At 45.7% G+C, this 20,134-nt stretch overlaps 2 protein-coding genes across 2 annotated transcripts; both read right to left on the minus strand.

The window, feature by feature from the left end:
• Positions 1-273: 273 nt before the first annotated feature.
• Positions 274-20,097, minus strand: CMC4 (C-X9-C motif containing 4). Its single transcript, XM_032772326.2, has 3 exons — positions 19,961-20,097; positions 4,405-4,472; positions 274-1,728 (listed from the first exon to the last, which is right to left on the minus strand). Exons 1-3 carry the CDS (start codon positions 20,086-20,088, stop codon positions 1,559-1,561), a joined length of 366 nt encoding a protein of 121 aa, XP_032628217.1. The 5' UTR covers positions 20,089-20,097; the 3' UTR covers positions 274-1,558.
• On the minus strand, positions 4,439-6,525 carry MTCP1 (mature T cell proliferation 1). The gene is made up of 4 exons (XM_075068683.1): positions 6,278-6,525; positions 6,003-6,173; positions 5,792-5,843; positions 4,439-4,472 (listed from the first exon to the last, which is right to left on the minus strand). Exons 1-3 carry the CDS (start codon positions 6,395-6,397, stop codon positions 5,796-5,798), a joined length of 339 nt encoding a protein of 112 aa, XP_074924784.1. The 5' UTR covers positions 6,398-6,525; the 3' UTR covers positions 4,439-4,472; positions 5,792-5,795.
• Positions 20,098-20,134: the final 37 nt, after the last annotated feature.

A 20,134-nucleotide genomic window follows, 5' to 3' on the forward strand; every position in this document is an offset into this window, starting at 1 on the left:
TACTGACCTGTTGTACACCCTCCCCAAAAGTTCTGGTACTGGCCACTGTCAAGAGACAGGATATTGGGTAAGAGGAACCATAGTCTGACCCTGTAGGGCAGTTATGATGTCCTTAAGGCAAAGTTGTGGCTGTAAAAAACCTTTTAGCCAGCCCTTTGTGCATTGCTGCAACTTCTCTTTGAATGGGAAATGAGGTAAATATGAAAAAGAGCTTCAAAGACACTTCACTTCATTACTTTCCTAGCTCTTAATCAAAACAAGATCCTAGGTTACTCCTGTGACAAATTCATTTATTATTACAGACTCAGGATATAAACACACCAAACAGTTTCCAAATATTTGCGGGTGGGGGCCTTAATCGTGAAATCGGCCAATCTGCCTGACCATGTGAGAGAAAAGGTTATGCTCTAACCAGACAACAATAAATACCCCTAGCGAGAACTCATATTATTCCAGTCATTTATTTTGTATCATGGTATTTAGAATACAAGACACAAATGGATCTGTCACATGTGCTTTGATATAGCTGCCTATTATGTTGAGTAACTGCAGTGGTCTTATTGTTCATAAAAACCTATATTTCAAAACTAAGTTGTGCTTGATAGTGTAATGCTCACCCTGAAGTGCACAAAGTTGATTAGGCTTTGTATGAGAGAATTATGTGTAATTGGGCATTGTAGTCTCACAAATTCATTGCATATCATATTGCTTAGAGATGTTCAGTCATACAAGATGACTGCTGTTCTCAACATCGTAAAAATCCATTTTATACCAACACCTCGATTTTCCATAAATACGGCTTTAAAAGATTCTCTTCCTTTAGCACTCCCTGAAATAAAATGCTTCTGCAACATCTTTAAAGTCATACAAATACTATTGTGCAATGTGGTCCAATTAATCATTAATCCAATACCTCATTGCAGAACTGAGGAAACAGGCACCTCGGTGAAGTGACTTGTGGTCTCAAAGGAACTGTGGCAGAGCTGGGAATAAACCCCAGAGCTGACTCCCATTCTTGCTTTAAGCACTAGAAAAGCAGATCACATCTTTGGGAAACTATGGCTCAATGATAGGAATATTTCCGCTACTCAAAGATGGTCTTGCTTAATGCATCAAATTCAATAGACTCTCCTTGAACTTATTTCCTGTACATCCTATGCCAGAAGGCTGAATAAATTTTATATTTTACCCTCAAATTCTTACTGAGAATGGATTAGTGAGTACATTAAGCATCAGAAACAAACTGTGTTTAGAGAGAAGTAATACATTCTAAGTCACAATAGTTGGGGATAGAAAACAGACTCCTTTGAACAGCCCATCCATTGTATTGCATTTTACATTTGGTGCACAGGACGTTTTATTCTAAGAAGGATTCTTCTCTGGCTTCCTTATCAGTCTGAACAACACATTATTTTAACAGTTTTATTCCTCGAGGTGGCCTCCACTCCAGCCTGAATCTCATGGTTTAGCTCTGAAGGTTTGTTTATTATTTGCCACTTGCACGCTACTTTGTCTGAGGAGAGGGCCACGCTCCACAACCTCTTGGAGCTGCAGCCTGTTACTGTGGTGCTGCATGAATCCCATTTGAAGCTGCCTTAAGCTTCTCCCTCTCTCTTTTCTCTTTCTCAAACCCCGAACAACAGATGGATCTGCCCTTGGGGTATTGGGCGCAGCATCTTCGCATCTCTTGGAGCACAGCCTCACATCTAGCCTCCAGGTAGTTGTTGGCTGTAAAATAAAAAAAGGGAGATGCTAATCCTGCACTAGAGAGTAAACTGCATGAAAAAGGGGGCTCATCTAACCCAGTTAAGTTCTTGTATATTGTGGATCGACCTTGATCCTGTTGTGGCCACTTCCCCATCCCATCCACACCCCTGCTCTGCAATAGGTATTAGTTCTGGGGAAATGGTGTTAAGGAGATGAGGTGCAAATAACTTGCTTTAATGGAGGGAGTATAGCTGATGGGTTGCATCTACCACTGCTACGTGGAGAACGTCACACTTATTAACAAATCTTCACTGATTGCCTGCCCTGCAACCCCTGTTCTCTCTAGCTGGGTTTGGACTTCAGTTCTGTTGTCCCACAGATTTATTCCCCATCCAATTCTGAGGTCACCAGTACAGACGCTCCCCAGATTATGCAAACCCGATTTAAGGACATCTGGACCTACAGAAAAAATTCCATAAGTTCTGTAAGCTTTTTTTTGCATAATTGTCAGAGATTTGTTCCTGACTTATGCAAAATTCGATCGACTTACGTAAGGCATTCCAAAACGGAACACTTGTGTAAGCTGGAGAGCTTCTATAAATGATTAGAGTTGAATTTAAACCTTAGATGCGAGATGAAGAACATAGTGCAAATGTAGAGAGAGATGATGCATGGTTTGTTTTTTTCACTCAAGTTAGTCAAAGAGGCCTTTGGGCCCCATAAGAGGGGCCAGGGATGGGTTGCAACCAGCACGAATCATTTCTTGGGGGCAGGCAGAGAGCTCTGCAGAGCAGCATGAGGCCCCCTGCTCCCTTTCCTGTGTGAAATACCTCTTCTCACAGTGCCTCAATTGGCTCAAAGGAGCTGAGACTAGAAATAAGCAACCTTCTATTGGATGTAAACCCACACAGCTCTCTCCTTCCCTTCCCAGTACCTACGGTACCCCAGGTTTTAAGAAGCAGAGATAGCTGTGGCACTTTTTGAAGCCATAGTGCTCCAGGGTGCTAAGTCTTCTCAAGCTCTGCAGAACATGTTACTTTTCCAGCGCCATCCTTAATCTTTACTTTTTGAAACTGACACTCGGCTCAGCAGCACAGCTTGTTCAATGCTGTAACATCCCAAAACACTTTGCAGGGCAGACCACCACCTTCAAAGAATGTGAGGATTTTGAGGGAGGTAGCCCCTAGCATGACTGAGCAGCTATTGCTGCAGGTGGAACAGTGGTGCTAGCTAATAAAAGTCTCTGTCTGCAGGAAGCTTTCCTGGCCGGAGGGTTTGGTGACCACGCTGGGGTTACCTACCTCCCCCTATAAAGTAGGCTTGAAAGGACCAGATTTTTATTGGTAAACATCACTAAATGTCAGTTTCACCCTACACACAAAAACTGACGCATCCAATTGATAATCATCAAAATTTCCAGATCGGCAAAGTAAGAAAAATGCTGCTTGAGAACTTATTAGAGTTTGATTTAAGGATATTTACCTTGTATATATTGTCAATTTATCTTTTTGAATTTCAACACTGACTGTCATTAAATCACTGACCCTGACCCCCTGATTTCCTGTAATTGTGAAAATTTAAATGGATAAAAATAAAAAATGTTTAAACCCCAAAATTTTGTGCAATTTTGAAAATATAGTTACAAATTGAAAAAAAATGAAAATTATTGATTGAAATTATAAAACAATGAAACTCATTCCGCCAAGCCCAGTTAAAAGAGACGGAGATTGCGTTGCCCAAACAGGCATTGCTATAATCTTTTTCCCAAGCTTTTTGAAGACTAAGAAGGAGCAAACAGTGACCCAATGAGAGACTAATAAAGAGCAGCTTGGGGATTCCAGAACAGGCATCAGAATCTTTCCAGGGGAAGAGCAACCCTGTCTGTTTTACATCCTGCCAGAGTAACCCAACTAGAGCCCATGACCGTGATCTAGCCTGGGAGCGACACAGGCCTCCTGTTGTGTCACCTGTACATCTCGCTGTGCGTAAACAGGAGCTGTAGAGACTAAAGGAGGGTACGTTGCTCCTGGTGCTTTCCCTGATCAGTGAGCATTCCTTTTAGGTTAGCTGGAATGAGTCCAGGCCAATTAGCTCTCATTCATATCCCAGCCCCTCTCAGCCACTGGGAAAGCAAGGAGGCTGATGAATCTACGCTTAATGAGGACGACACCTATAGCTCAGCAGCATCTCTCCATAGATAGCCTCTCGTGGTTTCCCCTACAGGCTGCAGACATACATGGGACAGGGAAGGGAAGACACAGTGAAACCCTGGGCCTTGGCAAGAACAACTCACGGGAGAGAACCCGCACACCCACCTAGGATTTTCCAAAATGAGTGACCTGTGGCTCATTTTACTACGTGTGAGTAACATGACCATCCAAGATTCAGGTTAATGCAAACTTTACCCCATACTACACCATCACTGCCTCTCCTATATATCTATCTCCAGACACACAAATAAGTACTATCCTTTATTATAACAAACTTTGTCGTACAGTAGTGGAGTTTAGTTACATCAAATCAAATGCAATGTGGTGATATTAAAATCTGATTTTACAATTACATTACATTTGCAACTAAGTCATTTTTTGTCCTTGCCTTATTCCTCTTGCTAGGGAGAAAGGAGGATGGGGTTAAATTTCAAAACAAAACAAAATAAAACAAAAGACACCAAAAAGAAAATATTGCACATGGTACCTTGCAAGCATTTCTGTATTTCACAGGCTTGTTTCTGGCAGGGATCCTTCTGGGGCATATCCACAGAACTAGAATGATAGGAAAATGTTACTATACAAACAGTGGGGTTTGGGTTTTCTCTAGGGGCTGGGCAAGGCACTAGCGAGACCCTAGGAAGCTCACATTTTCCCTGCTCATACACCCTCATCACAATGGACAACTAGATGGGTCCTCATTCAAAGCCAGTCTCATGCTGCTTTAGGGTCACTGTGAGACACACTAAGAATCCCTTATCCTCACAATCTGACCACAGAGCCTTCCCCCTTTCCTGTCCTCCATTGGCCCAGGGAGCAACAATGCTTTAAACATCCTAGGATATCACTGGGGACAGCTGAAGTTAGGCAAGGAATGAAAAGTAGATGATGGGTATCCTGAAGGGTTCATCTTGTAAAACCTGAAGATCTCTTCCTGGTCAAATCTAGTTCTTTTCCCATTTGGCAATTAGTGAACTCTCACCCATGCTGAATCTGAATGATGCTTAAATGAACATGGTTGTTTTAGTTTAACAGTTCAGTTCAGGTAGAGCTTATTATGCTCAAATATCTTTTGATGTACCAACATTGCTGGGGGGAGCGGCACTGCTAGGGAAACAGCATTTGTCATATAACTACCTCTAGAGAGAAATTTATAAATAAAAGCATATTTTTGTGGTCCTAAGAAAGAATTACTTTTTTTAATAAAACGTCTTGGCAATCAGTAGATTAAAACAACCTAGCAAAAAATGCAGCAGATGACCTTATCAGACTCAAACCTTTTTAAGATAGGATTTTTGACACACAATTTGACCTATTGTCATGACACTTTGAGATCAAAAGAAAAGCAGAGGTGGATGGGATTAGTAGTTGGATGGAAGATTCCAAAGAAAATACAGATGCTGCAGAAGTAGCATTGAGGCATCATTCTTCCCTCTGAGCCACCATTAAGCCAAAGTCCCCACACAGTGCTAGAGATGCTGATGTACTGTCTTGTGGATAGGATATGAAACAGACATTCTGACCATGGTCATTAATCCTATGGCACTTTTCAAAACAGATGGGGTATTAGCCCCAGTATCCTGGCCAAACTCCAGTCAGGGAAATTACATTCTGCCTACCTAAAACTGCCCCTTGTAGTTTCAACTGGACATGATACTCTTCTTCACTGCCTGTCCTAAACTCTTGTGTGGTGCTGCTGTGTGCTGTTAAACAGCTGCCACCTCCCACCTCTGAGGTGGGAGAATCATATATTGTACAAAACAAACAGGGACATCTTCCTAGAGGCACCGCTCCTGAAAGACAAAAATTCATATTAAAGGACCACTACATATAGTTAAAGAAGAGTAAGAATGAGAGGAAATGGTGACACTTACCAGGTTAATCACTGGGCATGAGTCTAAGCAGCAGCTCCTCAACTCCCCCGATCTGTAAATGACAAGGAAAAGCTCAGTACACTTAAACCACTGTGGCAAAGAGCTTATATACGTCAATAATAATATTTCTTTGCCCTTCTACAGCACATTTCCTCAGTGATCTCAAATCACTTCACAAACATGAATGACTCAGGTTTGCCACCAGCCTTACCATTAGGTGGTGCTGTATCTCCCAAATGCGAGAGTTACTATCCCTGTACTGCTCGCCTTCAGAAAGCTGCCACATGTGAGGCAGTTGCGATGGGGGAAGTTGGCTGGGTCGCAGTGCCTCGCCCAGGGGGACCCGAACTCGTTGAATCCGGGCCCTCAGGGTACCTGCCTCCTACGGGAAAGTACACAAGAGAAGAATAGTCAGTTATTAGCAGTGCAGTAAAGACATCCACAATGTCAGAACTATGATCACTGAGAAGCTTGAAAGTCACTTGCCTCTTCCACAGCCACGAGCCATGTTTTACGGCGTTCATCACAGTAGACGCCTACCCGTCGCACCCACAGATGGATGGGTGGAGCACCGGCGTCCCCTCCTTCTGCCATTCCCTCAACCATTTATGACACTCCCACTAGGCATGCAGCATCAACACACAGGACACACGCATGTTTCCCCTCAGCTCTGAACAAATTCATGGAGCAAACTGTTAGGCCTGAAAACTACCTGGTTTCAACGGCGCCATCGTGTGCTCACAAAAAGAGTTACTAGCAACGTACCCAAAAGTCAATTCACGAAACTAACGAGATACCCAAATGTCATGAGATGCTCCTACTTTGGAGCATATGTGGCTGTATATAGCTTGTAAGGCACTTTGGGATCCTTTGGGATGAAAGTGCTATATAACCATCATTACATCCCTTTACAATCGGCATTACTTATTCCATTAACAGTTCTAATTAAGAAACAGGCTTTGTGCAAACAATACATTATTTTACAAAGTGCCTTTAAACGAGAGTCCAGAGCCAATGATGCTCATGCTGCCAAAGGCAGGACTGGCAACCAACAAGAGGTGAAAGTAGCTTAGAAAGAACCAAAGTCATTCCAGAAACAATCCTGCCTATGCAGCATACAGCTCTGCAGGTCTGATTATCTCATACTTGGCACTTGCAGTGCAGCCATGCTGAATCATCAGATCTCTTTGAAAGGCTGGGAGAACTGCCCATTCATTTACAAGCTTCTTGTCAATAGCCATTACTACTTTGTGCATTTCAGATTTTAGCTGCTAATTGAAGGGTTACTGATACCAGCGAAGGCAACAGAATGTTAGTCACTGAGGTGGCTTGTTCTATTGGGATTCTTCAAATTTAATCAGCTCTCTGAAGTCTGGCATAAGCTGACCTTAACATAATGAAGGTCAAGAAAACTACTCTCCTTAGAACTACATGAGGTAACCAAAACAGTGTATTCTTCTTTGAGTGCTTGTTCAAGTCCATTCCAATCAGGTGTTTGCGCATGCACATGCATGGTAGCTGGAAGATTTTCCCATAGCAGCATCTGTTGGGTCGGTCTGGGAGCCTCCTGGAGTTGCGCCTTTAGGGCATTCAATATAGACCCCAGCCGACCCACCACCCCCTCAGTTCCTTCTTACCGCCAGTGACAATTAGCTGGAATTTTCCTGTGCTCTTGTCTTAGCAAGTGCATTTAGCAGTCTATATACATAGTTTTCATTCGCTCTGTAGTGTTAACTAAATAGTCAGTAGCCCTTAGTGTTAGATTGTTTTCTTCGGGCGGGGAGGGAGGGTTTCCCTCCTACACTCTCTTGACACCAGGGCATGCCAAGGTCTCCGGGCTTCAAAGCCTGCGAAGTCTGTGGCACATGTATGCCCAGAAGCGATCCTCACACTTCGTGTTTGAAGCATTTAGGAGAGAACCATCAGAAGTATCATTGTGCCATCTGCAAGACCTTTCAGCCCAGGGCATTAAAGGATAGATATCAGCACCTGAAGGTCCTGTTAATGGAGGCTGCACTCCGCCCCCAGTCTGACTGCGGGTCAACTGACCCTGTGCCAAGTTCCTCAGTGCAGAGAGCTCTGGCACTGTCAGCACAAGCACTGGTGCTGGCTTGTTCTTAGTCCTGCTTTGAGCAGGGGGTTGGACTAGATGACCTTCTGAGGTCCCTTCCAACCCTGATATTTTATGATTCTAAGGACAAGTACTTACGGTACCGTCCCAGCTCCATTCATGGCTCACATGCCACATGCACGCACCGTTCTCAATTGCCAGTACCGCAGAAGAAGAGGCCAGAGAGCAGTTGTTCTCCCTGTTAGGCCTAAGGAGTCAGCCATTGTGAGACCCGAGTGGGGCCACACTACTTCCGCTCCACCACCGGTGATGGTTGCGTCAACTCCTGCCCACATGGAAGGGCAGTTGAGTCTGGACCCTCTTTGTTCACCGAGGCCAAACCAGGAGCTGCACCTCCCTTTGACTCAAGAGGCATTCAAGGCAGCCCAAGAATTGCTCCATCTCACGGCAGCATTCTCCCCTTCTAGACTGGACAGGTCGCTGGCACTGGTCGCTCCCCCAGCACCTTCAGGGAGAAAACCTGCCATGATGCCCCACTGATCTCCACCCCCAGTGTGCCAATCCCTGGCAGCAGAACAGACCCACCAGCTGCGCCGGTCCCCGAGCCCTCAGCATGAACAGCTGACGCCTAGAAATACCCCTCTTCCGTGGTCCTCTTTTTCAGATACCGCAGAGTTGGACTCCTGTTGGTCTCGTAGGAGTGTCAACACAGGATCGGAAATCTTACCTGGCACCGTGGCCCGTGCAATGGCAGCCCCTGGAGCAATGGCCATTTTGGACTCCCTGGGCTTTTCATCAAAGCCAAGGTCAGAGCCAAGGGTCACATCCCAGGCAACGTCAGTGGCCTCAGCCATGTTTGTACCCCTGCCAGCACCGTTGGCATTGGCAGGATCAGGGATAGCTGCATTGCCACCCGAGGTAGGAGGGATAGCTCAGTGGTTTGAGCACTGGCCTGCTAAACCCAGGGTTGTGAGTTCAATCGTTAAGGGGGGGCCATTTAGGGATCTGGGGGAAAAAATCTGTCTGGAGATTAGTCCTGCTCTGAGCAGGGGGTTGGAGTAGATGACCTCCTGAGGTCCCTTCCAATTCTGATATTCTATGATTCCCATCGCCGCCTGCACCAGCTCCAGTTGTTTTGGCTCAGATGTCTCCAACACTGACAAGGGGTCCGGCACCGACGACAGGCTTGGCACCTATTACACTTTCAGCACTGGTGTATGCAGTCCTGACACCAAGAGGCATGACCCCATCTGAGTTGGCACCGGCCCAAGAAATCCAGGTGCCGCGGGACCCTTTGGGTGCAGAAGGAAGGGAGCAGCCACCCCTTAAGGGGGTCTCTTCCTCATCCTCACTGGACAAGGCGCTGGTGGGCCTGGCTACAGCCCCAGCCTTGGAAGACAGCAGGGTTCTACAGCAATTGCTGCGGCGGGTTGCCCAGGGCGTGGGCATTCAGGCAGAGGAGGTAGTGAAGGACGCAGATCCAGTGGTAGACATCCTTGCCCCCTCCAGACCTGCACGTATCACCTTGCCTCTTATAAAGATCATCTCTGACACCACAAAAACTTTGTGGCAGACTCCAGCCTCAATGCCCCCTACAGCTAAGCATAACAAAAGGTGCTACTTTGTGCCATCCAGGGGCTACAAGCATTTGTATGCATATCCCCCACCTGACTCTCTCATTATTGATGCTGCCAACTAACCTGAATGCCAGGGCTTCCACGGACCCTCCCCAAAGAAATCAGGAGGCAAAACAACTTGACCTTTACCTGTCAGCAGGTACTGCTACAACACATTTGGAACAATGGTGAAATTTGTGGAGCTGATGCTGCAGGACTCCTGCACCGAGTTTTCAGCTCTGGTGAAGAAGGGAAAGCTCATATCACGAGCTTTGCTACAAGCCGCACTGGATGGCACAGATGCAGCTACGGGCATAGCCATGACAAGGGCCTTGTGGCTCCAGGTCTCGGGCCTGCCATATGAGATCCAATAGACTATTCAGGACCTCCCATTCAAGGATTCGGCTCTCTTTTCCGAGAAAACAGATAAAAGGCTGCATAGCCAAAAGGACTCAAGAACCACTCTCAAATCATTGGGCCTCCATACTCCTGTTACGCAGCAGAAGCATTTTAGACCACAACCTTCCCCGTGCTTCTACCAGCAGAACCATCAGGATGGTTCCAAGAGGAGGAACAGGAGTGGCAGGAAAAGGCCACACCCATCATCAGGCCAGGGCTCTGGCCAATCCAAGCCACCTTCCAGCCCAAAACAGGCCTTCTGAAGTGCAGTTGAGGACAGCACACCAGAACAAAAACTGGATCTACCCCGCCTTACCTTTTCATCCTGACTGTCCCCTTTCTACTGTTCTTGGTCCCGTATCACTTCAAACTGCTGAGCGCTCTGCACAGTAGAGAGGGGATATTCCATCCTATTCTGTACCCTCCCGCCATTCCACCATCCTTCAATGTCCCTTCATTAGATCCAGAAGACTGGTATGCCACCCTCAACTTGAAGGATGCATACTTTCACATAATAATAACTCAGTCCGACAGAAAATACCTCAGGTTTGTGGTGAACACCACCTACTACCAGTACATAGTCCTTCCATTCAGCCTGTCAGCCACACCTTGTATTCACCAAGTGCATGGCAGTCGTGGCCACGTTCCTCCACAGGCAACAGGTACAGATCAAGGGCCAATCCAGGACTCAAGTAGAAATGCAGTTCATCTTCATAAGAGCTTCTTTCGATGAAGTGGGCCTGCTATTGAACAAGAGGAAATCAATGCTATCCCCAGTTCAGATGACAGAATTTGTAGGGATGGTACTGGAATCGACATACGCCAGGGCATTCCTTCCAGAAGCGAGATTTCAAGCCCTGGGTGACATTATTCGAGGTCTCAGACAATGTTCCACCAACACAGCATGGAACTGCCTAAAACTTCTAGGACACAGGGTAGCTTGTACCTACATAGTACAGCATGCCAGACTTCGACCTCTTCAGTCATGGCTGGTGTCAGCGTATCGGCCAGCCCGGGTCAGTTTGGACAGGACTGTAACTCTGCCTCGCCTGGTACCTGATTCCCTCCTGTGGTGGCTCTACCCACAGGTAGTATGTGCAGAGGTCCCTTTGACCAGCCCTCTCACTAGTGAAGGACACGTCAGACTTGGGTTGGGGGGCACATTTGGGAGACCTCAGAACCCAAGGCCTCTGGTCCCAGGCAGATCTTCTCTTCACATCAATGTCAGAGAGCTGAATGTCTGGCATGCCAGACTTTCCGAGCACACCTAAAAGGGAGATGTCTGTCACAACTGATATAAAACATCGCCATGGTGTTGTGTATCAACAAATGGGGGTGCACGCTCCTCTACCCTGTGCCAGGAAGTCCTCATGCTGCGAGACTTCTGTGTAGAACACTCGATACACCTGCAAGCATCGTACGTCCCTGGAGTACAGAATGAGTTGGCAATTCATCTCAGCAGGTCATTCCACAACCATGAGTGGTCCCTTCGCCAGGACATCCTGAACTCAATTTTCCATCAGTGGGGTTTTCCCCAGATAGACCTGTTCGCCACACAATCCAACAGGAAGTGTCAGCAGTTTTGCTCCTTCCTGAATCACACCCCAGGATCCATCATGGATGTGTCCCTCCTTCCACGGGGAGGCCATCTCCTATATGCATTCCTGCCCATCCCTCTGGTTCACAAAGTACTCAAGATATGGAGGGAAGAAACTTCGGTGATTCTGATAGCTCTAGCCTGGCCCTGCCAACACTGGTACACATCGCTCCTGAAAATGTCCATGGAAGCTCCAGTCACTTTGCCGCTCTTCCCAGACTTACTAACTTAGGATCGTGGGGGTCTCCAACACCCAAACCTAGAGTCGCTGCATTTCATGGTGTGGAAGCTCCATGGTTGAGCCCAATGGAGCTCTTCTACTCAGACTTTGTTAGGCAAGTCCTCCTGGGCAGTAGAAAGCCCTCCACCAGGGCTACCTACCTTGCTAAGTGGAAGAGATTTTCAGTCTGGTCAGTGCAGCATCATTCTCCCCCGATGCTTGCCTCTGTGCAATTTATATTAGACTATCTCCTCCATCTCAAGCAGTAGGGGCTGTCCATGTCGTCAGTAAGGGTTCACTTGGCCACCATCTCTGCCTTTCATCCAGGTGCAGAGGGCCACTCGATCTTTGTCAAATCTATGGTCAGCCGTTTCCTTAAAGGGCTTGACAGGCTATACCCGCATTTCCAGCAGCCTGTCCCAGCTTGGGACCTCAAATTGGTCCTTTCCAGACTCATGGGATCGTCCTTTGAACCTTTGGCGACATGCTCCCTGCTCCATCTCTCATACAAGGTAGCATTTCTGGTAGCAATAACGTCAGCCTCAACCTCCTTACACTGTGTTCCATAAGGACAAGGTCCAGCTCAGACCTCACCCAGCTTTCCTCCCAAAGGTTGCTTCCCAGTTTCATACCAACCAGGATATCTTCTACTGGTATTCTATACTAAGCCACACTCAAATGGCAGGCAGGGCCAGCTCCAGGCACCAGCGAAGGAAGCTGTCTGTTATTGGAGAGACACGTCCAGCACTTCGGCGCTCCATTTTAGTCTTTGGCGGAAATTCGGCCAGGAGTGGGTCCTTCACTCCGTCTTTTCATCTTCGGTGGTACTTCTGCGGCAGCTCAATATTTTTTTTCCGCTGCTTGAGGTGGCAAAAGAGCTGGAGCTGGCCCTGGCAGCAGGGGGAAAAGACTTCACTCATTGGATGTCCACAGAGCACTAGCCTTCTACACTGAGAGAATGAAACCGTTCCGAAACATGGCAGTGGCAGACAGAATGAAATGTCTTTCTGTCTCTTCTCAATGGATTCCTTCATGGATCACGTTCTGCATCCGAGAGTGCTACAATCTGGCAGGAGTACTTGCTTCTTCCATCACTGTGCATTCCACCAGGGCTCAGGCCTCTTCAACATGGTTCCTGGTGCAGGTTCCCACCCAGGAAATCTGCAGAGCAGCAACATGATCCTCCATTTACACTTTCATCATGCACTATGCAATCACCGAACAGACCAAAGATGATGCGGCCTTTGGAAGAGCGGTGCTCCAATCAGTGGACGACTCCGACCTCACTTCCTGAATCTGGGCTTGAGAGTCATCTGATTGGAATGGACATGAACACACACTCAAAGAAGAAAAAACGGTTATTCACCTTCTTGTAACTGTTGTTCTTCAAGATGTGTTGTTCATGTCCATTCCTCCTAACCCTCTGTCGGAGTAGCCGGCAAGAAGGAACTGAGGGGGTGGCGGGTCAGCAGGGCTCTATATTGAGCGCCATGAAGGTGCAACTCCAGGGGGTGCCCAGACCGACCCGACTGATGCTGCTAGGGGAAAAATCTTCTGGCTACCGTGCACGTGCATACACACACCTAATTGGAATGGACGTGAACAACACATCTCGAAGAACAACAGTTACAAGAAGGTGAGTAACCATTTTTTTCTTGGTTCTATCTTTAACGTGGAGTAAAAGAATTAAGACCTAATCAGTATAAGGTCTACCTGCTATAGACCAGAAGCAATATCCCAGTGAAATACAGTGATCTCATCCAGAAAACTTGTGGATGCATAAGGCAAACATTGCATGCAAGTAATCAAATCTGGGTACAAAAACAGGAGAGTTCAGGGAGACAGAAAAATTATTAACTGCCTCAGTGCAATGTACATAGGGAAAATACACTCCCTTGCTATCCTATACACCTCGGACATACCAAATAATGAATTGGAACACTGGCACTTCAAGGAAATCAGCACTGAAGTCATTCAACACGAGGCTTTCTGGAACGATCTGTAAAGGATAAGGTGACATTTCTATTGCACCGTTCATTCTGGAAGATCCCAAAGTGCTTTACAGACTTGAATTGAATCTCAAACTATGCATAGGAGTCACTTTATCCAACACCAATATGTGGAAACCATCACTGTACACCTTAAGTGAGCAGAACGTAATTACCCAAGTTGGAATTTGGCCAGGATACTGCCCTACTCCATGGACTCCATAATGATCACAAATGCTCAAGATCTTGATTTTATGTGTCATTCAAAAGACAGAACTTCCAATAGCACAGTTCTCCCCAACACCACATTGGAGCATCAGTTCAGTTCCGCACTGGCTGACACCTACTGGATCACCAACTCTACTTCCTACAGTTTTCCTTAGTGGTCTATCATCCAAGTACTGACCCAGTTTGATCTTGTTTAGCTAAATCTAACAGGATCACAGCACAGGGTGGTGTGACTGTAACATCTCCCACAAAGTCTACAAATACTATTAGATTATGCTTGGATTAGGAAAACACAGATGTATACTTATTTGGTATGAATGTGGTGCTAGTGAAAGGTACAGCATGAGCAGCAGCTGTGCAAGTTTCCATTTTAGTCTGGGAGTGTAATGTAGTAAAATCTCATTCTGTGGGCAAGTTAGTGACAGCGAAGTGCCAGTTGATTCATAAAAATCTAAAGAATCATAATTTCAATGGTATCCTCTGCGACAGGCGGGAACTCGCATCCTCCTCCCCCTAGCTCCAGGTCCTCCAGTCGGTGGAAATTTTGATAACAGGGTAATGTTGGAAATGGGTTGAGATGGGTATCACTCGAAAGCCCTTTCTCTCACAAATATAATGGTATCCAACATGACAAACCAAGAACAATTATGTTTGAGAAAATGCTTAAAAATCAACTTTATTTAATTATACTTCAACGCAGGAATGCAATGCTTACATAAAAAAAAAAAGACATTGATCTTTGGTAATTCTAGAGAAGTTTGCCTTGACATGTAGGATTCAAAACATTTATTCAGCAAAATCACCATCCATGTCATCTTGGTCTAGGGCACCACTGCTAGACATGCTGTCACACTGACCTCTGTCCACACCACACTCGCACATCTCCATACAAGACAGGCTGATGGCCAAACATTTACAGAGTGAGCATCTGGTATTTGCAGATGAACATTTGATTAGCTGAAGGATTAATTCAGAAGTATATGCTATTTCACACACAACAAGACTCATCCATAGGGAGAATAGTTTTGGATGTGTTCAATCATCCTGGAGCCATTCCATTACTCAATAATTTGCGTTGGTGTTAGCAGGTATAAACGCACCCCTTGTCAGTGGCAATTTTTCTCCATTTGTCTGCTTCTTGGAAAACATCCATCTATGTAGCTCTGCGAGTGCTGTCATGTTGGTCTTAAAATGATAAACTCAGCATACAAACGCCTCCAGTGCATTTATGACCTCATCAGTGATTCTCTCAGCCGTTCCGAGTACCTTAAGAGTGAGGAAAGTCTCTGGAGGCTTAATCAAATGCCTTCCAGTAAGATAATTTGGTCTTTCCAGTCAATCTTCCATTGTGACATTGGAGAAGTTTGTGGAGTCAATTATTTTGTATTGGACAGTTGTAATACCATGGAGTGTCTTCTTCCTGGTACTATTTTTCATTGCTTTCTCTGCATACATATCAAATGCAAGGGGGACTTTGTCATACATCCAGTATTTTCTCTGTAGCTTCATAATGAAGTGTTCAGCCAAATCTTGGCAGGTATTAACAGTTTCTGGTTTGTTGAGAGCATATATCTCAACCATAGCATCTATGACTGCTATGCTGAAAGGCATCTGCTGGTATAAGGTCCCAGTCACATTGTTAATAGGTGGTGGCTTAGGAACACAATGGAAGATGTGCATTAGTTTGCTTTTCGCCTGGCACATATACATTGTTCTATCACATTCAAACATCAGTTTTGGTACCACAGAGAACTTGTACTTTTTCAAAGTCTCATATATCAACATCATTTTGAGATCTGGGCACAACCAGGAGAAGAGCAAACAATGTCCTATGTGTGGTTAACTCAGTAATTGTCCCTGCCACCTTCACTATGACTTTATCTCTTATATAAGAGCACAGCTTTAGTCTGTTCTTCTTGACTGGAGCCCATAGATTGAAAGAGCCTGGAATAATTCTTTGGGTTTTAAAGGTTTCATACAAATCATGACCAGAAGTATGTATTTGACTGACATCTTCAGCTATCTCATCACTGAAGACTGTTTTTATCTTAATATTAATGAGCTCCGGCCCAAATAGGTTGCCATCCTGTAGCTTTAAAATTGCCCATTCTTGGCATATAACTGCACCTAATGAATTTAGATGGAGCTTGGCTTTTTCTGGGGAAGTCATCCCAGTTATGCTTAATGTTTCATTGAAAACTTGATGGATGGAGTTCTGGATTTGTCAGGAAAAACTGTGAAAGAGCCTTTGGATACTGTGTTATGCCCACTCTACCCCCCTTCACTTTCATTGCTCTATTTTTATGTTCTAGGGCAGTGGTTCCCAAACTTGTTCGGTCGCTTGTGCAGGGAAAGCACCTAGTGGGCTGGGCCGGTTTGTTTACCTGCCGCATCCACAGGTTCAGCCAATCGTGGCCACAACCCACGGCCACTGGGAGCCGTAATTGGCTGAACCTGCAGATGTGGCAGGTAAACAAACCGGCCCAGCCCACCAGGGGTTTTACCTGCACAAGCGACCGAACAAGTTTGGGAACCACTGCCCTAGAACATAAAAATAGAGCAATGAAAGTGAAGGGGGGTAGAGTGGGCATAACACAGTATCCAAAGGCTCTTTCACTGTTCTAGGGCTTCATCTGAACCAAGTGCACAGAAGGGAGCTGGCGGCCTTTTAACAACCCAATTTCCCTTTCAAAATTCCTCCATTTTTCTACACCTCTTATTTCAGGGAGGTACCAGGCAATCATCACAATATAGCTGGTTAAATCTACAGCAAAGAAGTATTTAACAAAGTCTTCCAGTGCTGCGAGGTACAAATGCCAATTAGCAGTCCTGACAGATCAAATACAGAACAGCAAAGACTAGCCCACAGATGGCACTCATCCTGGCATCTTCAACATTTTCCTGGGTGCTTGATGTACTTTCTCTCCAGCCTTTCCAAATTCAGTTTATGGGCGCACTTCTTATAAGCATGTGAGGTGCCACTGAAGCATTTTGTTTAACCCAGTTCTCCACGGTGGTATTCTCCAAAGATGCAGCTACTAGATGTTACTCTTTATCTCCACACTAATGCCTAAAAAGGATCAAGACCAAAGTAAAAACAAGGATTTTGCAATAAATTACTTTGAGATTGTAATTGATTAAATTATATAATGTACGTTATGTAACGATGTGCATACCATTTGCAGATGGATTCCAGTAATTTCTGACTCGATGCTGACATCTTAACCAGTGCCTCATTACAACTCTTTTGGCATAAAAAACAAAGCCGATAGTCGATACAACTGAACCGCTTCTTTTTTGCCAATGATGGCAAATCAACTCGAAGTACTCCTTCCATTTATAGTAATCTGTAACATCAAAAAATTAATCAGGTATCCAGTTCTGGCATTAACTGATGACACAGCATGATCAGTCAAGGGCCATGATTTAGCTTTGTGAGGGCTGCATGTTTGACATGCCTGTGTTAAAATATAATTTTTAAAAGTTGATTTTTAAACATTTTCTCTAATGTATATCTACACAATTGTTCTAGGTTTGTCATGTTGGGTACCCTTGTGTTTTGTGAAAGAAAGGGCTTTCAAATGATATCCAACTTGACCCATTTCTGATGACAATGTATTATCAAAAAATTCCACCAACTGGAGGATTTGGAGTGGGAGTGAGTCCCCCCGCCATGCTTCAGAGGGTAATACCACTGAAATTATGATCCTGTAGATTTTTATGAATCAAATGACACTTCCCTTACCTTTCTATCATTAATGTGACCATAGAATTGCACATGCTTCCAGACTATTTGCTGACTCAGAAACGTGCTCCAACTCTGCCCTGAATTCCACAGGTGAATTGAGACCCCATGGCCCACTCAGTCCTGTCCCTCTTGTGTGAGACTGCCAACAAGATTCCCAGTTAGTGGTAGCTTGGTCTTGAGGACATGGAACTGGAGTAAGAAATATCTTTCTTTTAAAAAAAAAAAAAAAAAAAGCTAACACAGAAGAGAAACATGGATGTGATCTGAAGAAGTAAAGAGCAGGAAGGATCATACCTAAAACCTTGAGAATAACTTGAAGGGAGAAAACATACAAAACTCCTATTCTTGATTATACAGAGAAGGCAATCAAACAGCTTGTAGGAAGCAGCAGCAGAAAGGAGACATGAGGTTACTTACTATTTATTTTACAATATAAGAACTGTTCCTTATTTTCTACACAATGTGGTTTAGCCCCATATTGTTCCATACTCTAAACAGAATCATTATCCAGCCTGAAATTTTCAGAATTAAAGAATCTATCTATTATCATTGATCCTATGTCCTATCAATATGTTTGCAGAGGAGTGCAGGTGTTCAGCCCATCTCAGTATCAAGCTGTTGAAGTTTAAAGGAGTCCTAGGACACCAGTGGCTTTCACGTATAGGCATGAAAATGGTTGGTAGGAGGCCTAAATCGTGTGATAAACATAATTTATTAGCTTTTAAGACTGACACAATAAATAATTTACAAGGAAAGATGAAGAAATTGTTCTAGCTGCATCTCAGACGATGGCCAGAGCTACAGTTCATTGAGTGCTAAACAGTCTGTGCCCACGTGAAACATTTTGTAGTTGTTAATTGTAGTAAATTGTATTTCAAGAAGGGGTCAGGTCAGATTTTCAGAAGAATTCAGCTACCATTTAGGCACTTTAGTAAGTGGCCAGTTTTTCAAAAGTTTGCAGCATCCTGCACCTCCTGTTGTTTTCATTGGAATCTGTTTGGTGCCGATTTAAAAATATGGCCATTTCATTCAGGCACCTATATGGGAACTGAGCTCATCTGAAACTATAGCCCATCAACCCTAAACCAGCTATACATGCAAGAGCCATGAGTCAGGTGAGCCATTACAACACATTTAACCACTAATTTAACCACTCTCAACTCTACCTGGAGTACTTGCATAGAGCAGAGGCATCTGACAGACACTCAGCTTTCCACTCTGCTCAAATTATTCAGAGATAGAAGAGGTTTACCAATCAGAGAGCTGAGTAGAAGTTAGGAATGGAAGATCTAGGTTTGATGGGATCAGATGAGAGGAAGACAAATGGAGCACAGCAAGGAAAGAGCAAGGCAGAAATAGGGCATGGTAGCCAAGAAGCAGGAGAGGATGAGCACAGGGAGATATAAAAGGGGAGGAGAGAGAAATTATGGCATTTGAAGGCAAAATGTGTTGCAGATTCGCTGGGCATTACTGGCCTCCCCCCATGCAGAACCATCCTCATCAATGCTTTCTGATCACTGTGCAGCCATTTACCAAGACTTGGCCACCAGGCTACTGGAGGGCATGAAGCTGAAGTCACAGTGAGCATGCAATTCAGGTGCAAAAGGGCTTCACAAGGGGATCCAGTGTGGGACAGATCCTCTCGGGGTATAGCTCACTGATGCCCAAAGGCAATTGAACCCCTTCATCATGAGACTTTAAAATCTACCTTGAAACCTCTACCAAATTAAGAGTCCCCACTCCCCGCAAGTGAATGAGCCAGGCCTACGGGCGTGGGGGCACTGCACTCCACGCATGTCAGATGCAAACCAGCTGCTCAGCCTTTGCCCACCCTGTTCTGTGCGAGGTAGGGCATGATGGTCACCCAGCGCCCTAGGTGCCAATGGCAAAGCTGCCCCTGTCAGGGCACATTGCCCCATCCTTCCCCACTACCCCTAGCAGGAGTTATTGGGGAGGTGCAGCCTCCAATGTCCCCAGGGGCCTGCGAGACCTCTCCTTAGCCTCCCTCCCTGCTCTTCCCCATGGGAGTAGGGGAGCAGATCCCTCTGCACGCTGGAGGGCGCGGACCCCACGTTCGCCCCCGACTTCCTGCGTCTCACTGAGACATCAGCTGCCTCCTCCCTCGAAATGGCCCAGCCTGAGGGGAGTAGCCAGCCCGGCCCCAGCGGGACACATGCAGCTGAGGAGACGCCCTGCCCTGCCCCGCCCCCTCCTAGTGACCTACTTGGAGCCCCCAGCCAGCTAACGGCCATCACCGTGTGCGCCGCTCAAACCCCTCCTCCTGTCCACCCTTCCTCTGTACCTCCTGGGCCCCGGGCGGTTCGGAGACCCAGCGGCCAGCGCACACTGCCCCCGCCCGCGGACTCCGCTCTCCGTAGCCCACAGCGGAGGGTTCGAAGCGCCGGAACCGAAGTGCCTCAGCTCAGGCATGTGGCCGGACACTTCCGACAGCCTGACCGGAAGTTGAACTGCCCCT

Source organism: Chelonoidis abingdonii, chromosome 8 (assembly GCF_003597395.2).
Source record: "Chelonoidis abingdonii isolate Lonesome George chromosome 8, CheloAbing_2.0, whole genome shotgun sequence".
In the NCBI taxonomy this organism is placed as follows: Eukaryota; Metazoa; Chordata; order Testudines; family Testudinidae; genus Chelonoidis; species Chelonoidis abingdonii.

Bases quoted from the DNA above. Each gene is read 5' to 3' on its own strand.
- CMC4 (XM_032772326.2), bottom strand. From the start codon at position 20,088: ATGCCTGAGCTGAGGCACTTCGGTTCCGGCGCTTCGAACCCTCCGCTG. The intron at 4,473-19,960 runs GTACAGAGGAAG...CTATCATTCTAG, and splicing joins AACCGCCCGGGGCCCAGGAG to TTCTGTGGATATGCCCCAGA. The intron at 1,729-4,404 runs GTACCATGTGCA...TTTATTTTACAG, and splicing joins AATACAGAAATGCTTGCAAG to CCAACAACTACCTGGAGGCT.
- MTCP1 (XM_075068683.1), bottom strand. From the start codon at position 6,397: ATGGTTGAGGGAATGGCAGAAGGAGGGGACGCCGGTGCTCCACCCATC. The intron at 6,174-6,277 runs GCAAGTGACTTT...ACTTTCCCGTAG, and splicing joins GGCTCGTGGCTGTGGAAGAG to GAGGCAGGTACCCTGAGGGC. The intron at 5,844-6,002 runs GTAAGGCTGGTG...TGTCATTTACAG, and splicing joins AGATACAGCACCACCTAATG to ATCGGGGGAGTTGAGGAGCT.